This window comes from Pinus tabuliformis, chromosome 5_2 (genome assembly GCF_031772625.1).
Source record: "Pinus tabuliformis cultivar Carrire ecotype Pingquan chromosome 5_2, CPIR1, whole genome shotgun sequence".
Taxonomy (NCBI): Eukaryota; Viridiplantae; Streptophyta; class Pinopsida; order Pinales; family Pinaceae; genus Pinus; species Pinus tabuliformis.
Window position 1 is genome coordinate 1,077,419,038 of NC_142306.1, and position 12,008 is coordinate 1,077,431,045.

At 37.3% G+C, this 12,008-nt stretch overlaps 1 protein-coding gene across 1 annotated transcript; it reads left to right on the forward strand.

The window, feature by feature from the left end:
• The first annotated feature begins 10,081 nt into the window (after positions 1-10,081).
• Positions 10,082-11,635, forward strand: LOC149162969 (glyoxylase I 4-like). The gene is made up of 3 exons (XM_089435858.1): positions 10,082-10,432; positions 10,553-10,658; positions 10,993-11,635. The coding sequence occupies exons 1-3, from the start codon at positions 10,251-10,253 to the stop codon at positions 11,299-11,301; spliced, it is 597 nt and encodes a 198-aa protein (XP_089291984.1). The 5' UTR covers positions 10,082-10,250; the 3' UTR covers positions 11,302-11,635.
• The last annotated feature ends 373 nt before the right edge of the window (positions 11,636-12,008 follow it).

Below are 12,008 nucleotides of genomic sequence, written 5' to 3' on the forward strand. Positions count from 1 at the left end.
GAAGTTCTTTTTTATAAACACAGAGTTTTTACCTCTACACAGAGTTTGAGGAGGAAGAATATGGGCACACTTTTTGAGGCAGTTAATTAATATTTTAATGCGGGAACCATGAATTTTGCAGGGGGCAAAATTTTCACTTTGTCAAAAAATTGACAAATTTTATATGGATTTTACACCTCTCATTGCCAAAAACACAATGGTGTTGTTCGTTTCTTCATCAGGGTTCTGCATTTTTTTGTCATTTCCAGAATGCACGTGGAAGCATGATTTCAGTGAAAACAGGGAGCAAAACCATGAGCCATGAAATTTTCCCAAGGAGGTAAAATTTTGACATTTCAGAATATAGTCAAGTTTATACCTGTTTTTCATGGTTTTCCACAGGGATGGAAATGGCGAGATCAGATTCGCCATTTGAGTTGCAGATTTGCCGTCCATCCATGGAGCATAATCTTTGAGGAATCCCAGGGGAATCTAAGAGATTCCTTGAGCCCAGAATTCTCAACTTTTCAGAATTCAGATTTTGGACAGTCGATTCAGCACTACTCGACACCACAAATTTGATTGTGTCTTTAGATTTATTATTCTCTCATTTCTTTTTAGTCACTTTTCTAAGTGCTAGTGCAGATGTCCACATTCATGTGCGAGCAACCATCTTTATACGATTGATGCCTTGAGATCGATGGTCCGAGCATCGTCAGCAGTGTGACATCCACTTCTTCAAATGGCCCTTCGTTGTGAGGTATATGATGTGTTCATGTACTTCTTCTTTCTGCATTATGTTGCACAGCGCCTTGATTGATGTTGATGCAGGATCTTGTTTCTTACATGTTGTCATGATTCCTTACTTGATTTGATGCGGAATCTTTTATGTGATGTACTTGTTGTCATAACTCATCATGTTATGCTTTGAGATCCCTTGTTGGATGTTGCTGGGATACTCTTTTTGTCATCATACATGATTTTGCATTGAGATCCCTTTTGTGCCATGTTGGCGGGATGCTCATGATGTATGTTTTTGCATCATACTGATATGAGTCTTTTGATTGAGAATTCTAGTTGTGGAATATATCTTAGATCCACTCCTGCGTGAGGGAATTTTTCCTTGTACGATCGCGACATCATCTCTTGTGTACATCACCTTTATTGACAACACTTAATGTAGCGGCCTACACCATCTTGACACCGAGGCCTAGAGACATAGTCCCTCTTGGACGAACTTTGCTATCAATGCTTATGTTTTCATGTGTTGATTATTGATATGTTCCTCTTCTTTTCCGCATGCAGATGTATTAGTTAATGTTCTTTTAAAAAGCAATTTTAACACATCACAAAAGTAAAAGGTCTTGGAAGGGTCCTTCTTCACACCCGGACCTGGATCAAGTGGTATTAGAGCGGTCTTTGTGCTGATGTGAATTGCAATGTGAACAATGACATAGGATAGAAGAGTGATGTATGAGACCATGCTCGACATTTCCAAGAGAGTGGAAATTATGTATGAAACTCTACAGAAAGAGACAAAGGAAAAGGAGCGATTGCAACTTCAGTTGCAAGCCACAGAAGAGGCCATGGAAGAACTGAAGCAAAACAAACATAATCTTCAAACAGAGAACGATGAATTGAAGATGCACCTACATGAAGAGAAAGAGGAAAAACAAAGTTTGCTACAACAGCTGCAAGCAAAGGACGAGGCCTTGGAAAAGCTGCAGCGTAACCCATGTGAGGTAAAAAGTAGTTCTCCATCTTCATGTATGTTTCCTAATGATGATTTCGTTGTGTTTGAAAATCACACCATAGGAATTGGCTCCAAATTGTTAAAGAGAATGGGGTATGAAGGAAAAGGCTTGGGCGTTAATAGCCAAGGCATTGTCAACCCCATCAAAGTATAGGAATTACCCCGTTAGGCAAGACTTGGGTATGTTAGGAAAGAAGTTGGGGAATGCGCTGAGACAGTTAGCGAACCACCAACGACAGATGATGAGTAGCCCTCATCAGTTCTTTCCAAATCGAAAGAGAAGGTAAAAGATGTTGATTTCCTTTTGATTTCATCTTCTCATAGTATGATGTCTGTTGGAGATTTGGAGATCCCAATTATAGGGACAAACATGAGGCTCCTTACAAGGATGAGGCATGAGGAGAAAGAAGAACTTGGTGCTAATAACCAAGGCATCACTCAACCTTTGGAGGATGTGCATGAACATCGATTTTCAGGCTCGATATACACTAAAGGAGAGTGCTTAAAGGTGTCAGATTCATCTGAGACATCGTCAAGGAAAGAGAATGATGGGAAAAAATCCCCATCATCCCATGGCAGTTTCCATTGTAGGGAGAGAGCTAAGGTAAGCTCTCATCGCCATACTGACATCAGAAACAACAAAGGAAGGTATAACCATTTTTTATCTTCAAATGTTCATTTTGATTATGATCATGTTGTTAATAATGAATGAAGATCAAGGCATCAAAAAACATGTACTTTTGTGGTTTACCTAACCATACATTTTCCAAGTGTTGAAAAAGAATGGCAGCACTCATGAGGCATGAAAGACCCTCTCAACAGCATGAAAATAAATAGGGTAAGCAAATATGGAGGAAGAAAGCCTTCAAGTGGTTAAAGTAAGAACTAATTAGATAAGATGAGGATATTTGTAAATGCTCTCGAATGTAGGAGAACATGAGTGATTAATGATGATGAGAGAGTTAGAAATCAATTGTATCTCTTATTGGGCTCATGATTCGAGGAGCTAGAGAGGACTCTTAGGGATAAGTAGGAGTTAAAAGTGGACTTAGAGGATATTGAGGAGTTAGTTTAGTAGATTAAGGATCTGAATCAGAATTAGTTCAACAGAACCTTTTGTATAAATGAAAGCCTAAAAGGCATAGAGAGCCAGTAGGTAGAGAAGGAGTTGGAGAGTAGTGAGTGAGTCAAAGAGTCAGATTGTAAGCCTATGGGCAGGAGAAGAAAGGCCACTGATCAGAAAATCGGGCCATAGAAAGAGACTCTTGTGTAAATACAGGTTTTTTAATACAAACAACTCAATTTGGAGTTCATGTGTGTGTATTGAATAATTGAGATGTATATGGTTTATGATCTTGAGTTATTCTGCGTAACATAGGTGTCAGGTGCAGATCCAGAAGAGAGGAAAAATACAAAGAAGAATAACAAAACAACTTCCAACTGCGGATGGGTAGAAGTTGTTGAGGCAGCTCCACAGTTGCGATTGTGGGTAGAGTTGTCTTAGAGATAACAATTCCAGCAAAAGAAGTGTTGGGTAGAATTGTTAGTCAATAAGAGGTTCGAGGAGAGAACCATAGAGCTTGTGATACGACTTTGTATACGTTGAAGGAAGCCTTTAGTGTTATAGTGAGGGTGGAAGAGCATAAAGGCGCGAGTGGAGTTCAGTTAAGAAGAGAGTTGTGGTAGAACAAGGGACCAAAACCTTGAATAAAGCTGAGTCCACAGAAAGACATTGAAGAAACGACATAAAACCAAAGTAAAGGGCAGCAGGGGTAGAGGGTGTATGGAAGCCGATCGCTATTGAAATCTCACAATTAATCTTGGCCATCGGTTGTAAAAGTCAATGCTTACATCACAGTCAATTGCGAGATTAAGTGAGTTGATAACCCGCGTGCTAGTTGAAGGGCCACAGATCGTAGGATTTAAAGACCTTGTCATCCAATGGATATCGGGCCGTAAAGAGATCGAGCTTTAATTTTAAGGGCAGACTTGAACTTTTATAGATTTAGAACTTATAACTCTCATACTTTTACAAAGGATGTGGGTAGAATTGCTAAGGGATGAAGGAAGCTGGTAAGAGTTTCTAAGTGAAAGAAGAGGTGGTCAGAACCTAGTATTTCATTTGTGATTGAAGTATGAAAAGACAGTGGTGTTCTTAAAAGGTCTAGATGAGTTGAAGCCTAGAAGGAGCAGAAAAAATGATCAAAAGAGGTTCCAGAGAATAGAGAACCAAGTGCTTGCCAAAAGACCAAGTACATAGGAAAGCTTGGTGAGGTAAGTGGCGACAGGAGGACTTGTTGTTGCAGAGGCTTTAATACAACTCATAGTAAGTGAGTGAGGAACTCATGAAGATAGAGGAGAATATGGTTACTGATAGTCATAACAGAGATAATAGAGGTTCTAAGGAAGACCACAATAGAAGAAAAGTGAAGAAGGAGGATGCCAAGGTAAATGGCAAGAGGATGAGTCAAGAGGAACATGACAAAGAGATTGCTGAGATGAAAGAACAACTCAATGTATTGAGGATGATACTTGAGGAAAACCAAAGACAAGGTTGGGTTTTGAGGAAAAAGGCAATGAAGTGGACTAAGTTATAGAGAAGACTACAACAGAGGTAAGTGAAGAGCCTAGCGGAAGAACTCGGAAAGGCTGAGTTGGAAATGGAGGTGTCCATTTGAGAAACATAATAGGGTGAAGTTCTGGGAGAAGATGAAGACTGGAGATCTGTGGAAGATCTTATGAATCATATGAAGGATTCAAAAGAGTAAGGAGATATGATGACTGAAGCATCAAGTGAGACCACAAGGTCTTATGTTTTTAAAACTGATAGTTTGTGTATGATTGCAGGTATTGCAGGAGAAAAGGAACCTTTTGAAGATGTCTCCAAAATAGATGAATATCTACAGGTAAAAGGTGACAAAGAAAATTTCTCAGAAGAGGGAGAATTTGACTGGATACAACAGGAAGAGTCTATGGATGAGTCTATGGAAGTTGTCATAGAGATGGAAGATAAGGATCTTATTTTGATGAAGAATGAAGGAATATTGTCTCAGAGAGGTAATCTAATGAATTTGATTAATGTTAATGATGAAGAACAAATACAAGAGAATATTAACGCAGATGATGAGACAAGGATAGCTTTGGAAGAAGGGTTACAGAGGGACAACAAGGCAAAATGTATTGAAGAAGAAGGACTCTACTGAAAGATGTTAAGAAAAAATAAGTCTATGCAAAAGATTTAGCAAAGGGAGAAAGGAAATCTGATGAAATGTCAATAAAAAAGGAAGGTATGGAAAATTGTGTGAAATTTCCAAATTCTACTCCAATTGAAATCATTGAGTTATATGGAAAATTAGACTTTCAAAGAAGGGAGTTGGAAAAATAGAGGATATATACTCAGGATAGATTGTTGAAAAAGGAAGACAAAGAAATTGTCAAGAAAGACAATCATAAGGAAAAGGAGATGGTAATGAAAGTTCAACAAATTGACATTACAGAAGGAGAAGTTCATTATTGTGAACCATAACAGAGAGATGTCATTGAAGAAGATGGCATGGAGGAGAGACTAGCTGACAGTCTCGTGAATTCTTTTGAGAATTCAAATCAACATATTGATGTGCTGATAGAGGAGGAGAAATTAGAGTAGCATACTGATGTGTTGCCAGAGAAGGAAAAGGTAATGAGGCCTTATATTTTTAATTCTGATAATTGTTTTATGATTATAGGATTTGTTGAAAATGAGACAGACATGTTTCAAATTGAGGAGTCAGTTTTAGAACTGAAGAAGACTGGAAGTTGCTAGGATAGACATGCTGATGGGGAAAAAGAAAAGCATGAAGATACTATGCTTGAAGAAGTTAAATTGATTGGTATAATTATTCAAGAAAGTGAAGGACAATTACTTAGGGTTGTCAAGGAAGAAGAAGGAAAATATGTTGGAACTGATGAACAACATAGTAATGTATTTGAGGAGAATCAAGTACAAAGGAAATTGGAGGACAATTTAATTTTTGAAAGTAAATTTACAGGTATTGAACAGAGGTTGTTTGGACAACAACAAGAGGGTAAGGATGAAAGTGTGGTAGTAAGAATCCAACAGCTTCAAAGAGAAGACAATAAACAACAGTTTGAAGATGAATGGACAGAGTACAACAACAATTGGTAAAGTAATTATCAGTCAAAGGATAAATTGGACATAGAGATTAAAAGAATATTAAGATTGATGATGAAGGCACCTCAGAAGAAAACAACAGTAAGAAGACCAAGGAGAAACAGAAAGAGAAAGACAGTTACACTCTGTGAAAGCATAGCTAGTGGAGAAATACAACATAAAGTGTGGAAACCTAGAGAACAACAACAAACAACATCAACAACCAAAGGCAAATTACAGAACAAAGTATGGGATCGAGTAAGAAAAAGGACAAAAGCACATGATCAGGAGATCATGATTATTTTAACCTTGGCAGTTTGATGCAGGAGCATTTAGCTCAACAATTTCATCATAGTTTATTTGAACTTAGTGGTCTTGTGTTGTCAAGGAAGTTGGATTCCTATGTATGTAGTTATTAATGTTTCAAGTGGTTAAAGTAGGAACTACTTAGATAAGATAAGGATATTTGTAAATGCTCTCGAATGTAGGAGAACATGAGTGATTAATGATGATGAGAGAGTTAGAAATCAATTGTAACACTTATTGGTCTCATGATTCGAGGAGCTAGAGAGGACTCTTAGGGATAAGTAGGAGTTAAAAGTGGACTTAGAGGATATTGAGGAGTTAGTTCAGCAGATTAAGGATCTGAACCATAATTAGTTCAACAGAACCTTTTGTATAAATGTAAGCCTAAAAGGCATAGAGAGCCAGTAGGTAGAGAAGGAGTTAGAGAGTAGTGCGTGAGTCAAAGAGTCAGATTGTAAGCCTATGGGCAGGAGAAGAAAGGCCATTGATCAGAAAATCAAGCCAAAGAGAGAGACTCTTGTGTAAATACATGTTTGTTAGACAACTCAATTTGGAGTTCATGTGTGTGTATTGAATAGTTGAGATGTATATGGTTTATGATCTTGAGTTATTTTGCGTAACATAGGTTGCAAGTGCAGATCCAAAAGAGAGACGAAATACAAAGAAGAGTAACAGAACAATTTCCAACTGCAGTTGGGTAGAAGTTGTTGAGGCAGCTCCACAGTTGCGATTGTGGGTAGAGTTGTCTTAGAGATAATCATTCTAGCAAAAGAAGTGTTGGGTAGAATTGTTAGTCAGCAAGAGGTTCGAGGAGAGAACCATAGAGCTTGTGTTACAGCTTTGTATACATCGGAGGAAGCCTTTAGTGTTACAGTGAAGGTGGAAGAGCATAAAGGTGTGAGTGGAGTTCAGTTAAGGAGAGAGTTGTGGTAGAACAACGAGGGATCAGAACCCTGAAGAAAGCTGAATCCACAGAAAGACATTGAAGAAACGACATAAAACCAAAGTAAAGGGCAGCGAGGGTAGAAAGTGTACAGAGGCCGAATCGTTGTTGAAGTCCTGCAATTAATCTTGGTCGTCGATTGTAAAAGTCAATGCTTACATCACAGTCAACTGCGGGATTAAGTGAGTTGATAACCCGCGTGCTAGTTGAAGGGCCGCAGATCGTAGGATTTAAAGACCTCGTCATCCAACGGATATCAGGCCGTAAAGAGATCGAGCTTTAACTGTAAGGGCGGACCCGAAATTTTATAGATTGAGAACTTATAATTCTCATCGGCTCCGTAAAAGTGTTAAACGTCGGGTAAGTGATCCACCTGATATCATTGTGGACCGTCGGATCAAGCAGATCTTGATCAACGACTATAAAGCATCAAGCTAGTTCGTTGATCGGGAAGAGGTGCAGCCGTCGGATCGAGAGTACGATTAATGGTGGAGATTGAAGCGAAAATAAATTGGAAAAGGCAAACCTGAGGAGGTTATAGGCATGGCTTTAATTTATTTGAATTTCAGTTGTGTTCGCAGATCGCATACAAGAGGCACTGAAGTCACAGGATGATGTGATGCGATATTACGACTGCTGTTTATCTCATCAACGGTGGGGAAGGGCAATCACATATCGCAAGTTGGGAGTTCTGAAGGCATGTTCTAACAGTGGAGAAAGATTGCGATAAAGGATGAAGGGTTGAGTTATAAAGTCCAGATAGAAAGATTAATTAAGGAGTAGACTATAGAAAGTCTAATGAAATGTCTCTGCATGAGATTAAATGAAGAGGCCTTAAACCTTAGCTTATGAAGGTTTGACCAGTGAAGTCAAGGAAATGCCTGGGACGAATGAGATTATGCATTTTAATATGCATATTGTGGGTATAGTAGGTTTTTCCTGCGTCATATCAACATAGATCGAAAGGATAAAAGAGGAATTGATGTCTGGGAAATCTTGCTAGGAAAATCTATCGCGTTTTTCAAAGCTGGCTACACCCACAAAACTAAGAGCCCAACAAATCGTTGTATTTATATAAAATAACGTGAATGGTAAGTGAAATCGCAGCCTCAGTATAGGCACAAGAGTAGTAGCCTGCAAGTTGCCAGACTTAAGGCCCATGGCCAGAGTCAATTTTGCAGGTGTTAGATAATATTGTCTTAAATTGATATGGTTTTTTCTTAATTGTTAATTTTGCGGGTGTTAGATAATACTATCATTGTCCTAAGTGGCCATTGTCTTAAATATAAAATTTGGTCTTAAAATATTTTTGTATTAAAGTGGTTTTGTCTTAAATATAAATATTTGTCATAGAATATTTTTGTCTTAAAAGTTTTTTCTTAAAATATTTTTGTCTAAAAAGTTTTTTATTAAAATACTTTTGTCTTAAATATAAAGTTTGGTCTTAAAATGTTTTTGTATTGGCATGTTTTTGTCTCAAATGTTTTTGTCTTGAATATAAAATTTGGTGTTAAAATATTTTTGTATTAAGCTGTTTTTGTCTTAAATATAAATTTTTGTCTTAGAATATTTTTGTTTTAAACCGTTTTTGTCTCAAGTATAAACTTTTGTCTTAAAATAAATTTGTCTCAAACTATTTTTGTCTTAAATATAAAATAATATTTTTTTCTTAAATATGAAGTTTTGTCTTAAATTTAAAGTGATATTTTTAGAATATTTTTGTCTTAAATATGAAATTTTGTTTTAAAATATTTTTGTCTCAAATTTTTATCTTAAATATAAAGTAATATTTTTATCTCAAACAATTTTTGTCTTAGATTTTCTCTTAAAAAATTTTAGTTAATGTTAAATTTTAATATAGATAACTAAAATAAAAAATAAATTTTCAAGAAAAAAAATTTCTTGTCTTATAAGTAACCAGCAATGGCATTTTCATAAAACTTTACGATAACAACTCACTTTTAATAAATTTTTTAATTTTCTTAATTTTATTAGTTCCAACACAGTGTCAAAAACTTTTCAAGATTGATAAAACAAAAAAAATGGCACTGGAAAATATACCCTTCACACTCAACCCAACCCACTGCAAACGTCAGAACAACTCACTTTCAATAATTTTTTTAATTTTATTAGTGGCAGCATTGTGTCAAAATTTTTTCTAAAATTGAAAAAACAAAAAAAAAATGGCACTGGAAAATCTACCCATCACACTAAACACAACTCCGTTACCATCTTTGCCCACTGCAAACCTGACGTGGCAAACGTATCTTTGCAGATCATATCGTAAGAAACAGCGAATATGTTATACTGACAAAATATAACATAAAAATATAAAAATATTACAATGTATCATCAATATATTTTTTCAATCACAATTAAGAAATGCAGTTGTCTATAACGCGATTTTTTGAAAGTTTTTCGGTGGATTTTTCCGGTCGAAATCCGGCAGGAATTTATTGGAATTTATTGATAGCTAGTTTCTGCACAATGAAAGCGTCACAGAGGTTTTCCAGGGTGCTGAATCTAAATATGCAATTAAAAAACCATTTTAACTGCAACAAATGAAGATTTAACCTCAATTTCTTCCGCCGGATTTCGTCACCGAAATCTCCAAAAAATCACATTATAGACAACTCCTAAGAAATTTCTAAATGCTATAAAGATAAAAGAAAGTCCTAAATGCTATAAAGATGGAAACAGAGGATATAACAGGGTTTATTTATTTCACGAATATCTCGTAAGATCTGTAAATCTCTTAAGCCCCACCCATAATGGCGGCCAGTGGCCGGTAAGTAAAGTGTTGTGCTATCAAATCGTCCGTGGTGAGTGCGTTGCTGCTGTGTGACACTGACCCAAAAGTTCCCCACCGCCATTGCGACCGCCAACACCCTCACCCCTACCCCAAAAAACGACAATTGGGTTCTTAGTGGATGCCCATAAAAGCGTGTTTGTGGACGCTACACTTCAAACATTGTCTGCTTCTTCTCTTTGCTTTGTCCTAAATTCTCTGCTAGACCAAAGCCCACTCAGGGAATCAATCCTCCTTAGTTCAATACGCGGCACTCCTGAGTTCCAGAGCTCCTTCACTGGCAAAACTCCTTGGAAATTAGAAAGCAAAGATGGCGGGAAATGCTGCAAAGAGCACCTCGGCCAAGGAAGCTGCGGGGCCACTGCCCCTTGTGTCTGTGAACCATATATCCCTGGTATGCCGATCTGTTGAGGAGTCTATGGACTTTTATGAAAATGTTCTCGGTTTCTTTCCTATTAAGAGGCCCGGATCATTTAACTTCGATGGAGCATGGTAAGTAGATAAACAAATACACATGGCCATGGTAAGATGCCAGGATCTACGTGGGGAAATGGAGTGTGCCAATAATTGTTTTTGGGAATTGTGTTGATCTCACTATTGTTTTTCCTGTAGGCTCTTCAGCTATGGAATGGGGATACACCTGCTGCAGAGTCCTAATCCAGAGGCAATGCCCAAGAAACACGAGATCAACCCCATGGATAACCACATGTCCTTTCAGGTATGTTTATAGAATATTAACCCCATGGATAATCACATGTCCTTTCAGGTATGTTTACAGAACGATAGTTTCATTCCCCAAAGAAAAACAAAACGATATTTTCACTTCACAAAAGATCAAATCCTGTGGCGTCTAGTGTTGTTTTCACATATCAAACCACTTTTCATCTAGAAATCTCTATGATGCTGAAAAAAGTGCCTCGTAATATTTTTTGGGGTTGATAGCAGGCTTCAAATAATGTCCTAAAACAGAATTTAAAATAGTGTAAGAAACTATGTTATTCAAGGACTTGGGCCAAAGAAATACTACCTATCTGATATTTGTTTATTTTCAGTGTGAGAGCATGCAGGTAGTAGAGAGCAAGCTTGTAGAGATGAACATCCAATTTATAAAACGCACCGTGGAGGAAGGAGGAGTTTATGTTGATCAACTCTTCTTCCATGACCCAGATGGCTTCATGATTGAGATCTGCAATTGCGAGAATTTACCAGTTGTGTATTTGGGTTCTGCAGGATCTGCTTGCCCTCTCAACTGCCAATCCAATGTTTCTTCAAGTAATGCAGCACTTCAGCAGCAGCAGCAGAGATCCACATCATGTGCACCAGTTGCTACCATGTCTCACCAAATGCTCCAAGTTCCTTGAAGAAAAGAAGGCTTTCAGCTTCTTCGCTGGGCCTTCCATCATAGATAGCAATAAAAATGTGTCTGTTTAGTTTTAGATGCAATGTGAGATTGTGAGTCAGTTATGCTGTGCCATGAGTTGAGTACAATTCTTTCTCATCCCAAGAAAGCTGGCGTGTGATGCTTCTTGGAATTTGCAAGATGACTTTGTTTTAGTATGCAGTAGAGTAGACTAGTTAGTTGTTTAGGTTGAAATCCCAATTATGTGGGATGTCACTCTAAATTTTTATAACCTGTAAATATATATAAGCATGCACGTTGAGTATTATTTATAAAGGTAGATTATTTGGCATTTATTAATTTTCTCATTTTCACAAGTAAAATTTATTTTACAATGATTTAGAATAAGGCACTCACAAGAAAAATGAAGTAATGACAATGTTCACATTCTCTTAATATGTCCTATTCCAGTTCAGTTCAGATTTGGCAGTTCTTGTCTGACATTCACATACATTAATCACTGCCCTATGGAAACAAGTCTATTTTGGTGGACTACCCAGAATAGACATTGGTGAGCCATCTCACTCACATTCTGGGAGCTCTGGAAAGCTAGGAACAACATTATATTTGATAACAAAATCCATAGTGTTGACAGGATCATAAATAGCATACACTCTTGGATGGATCCAATGCAGCAGCCACTGTCTTGTCCACCTTGTCCACCTCTAG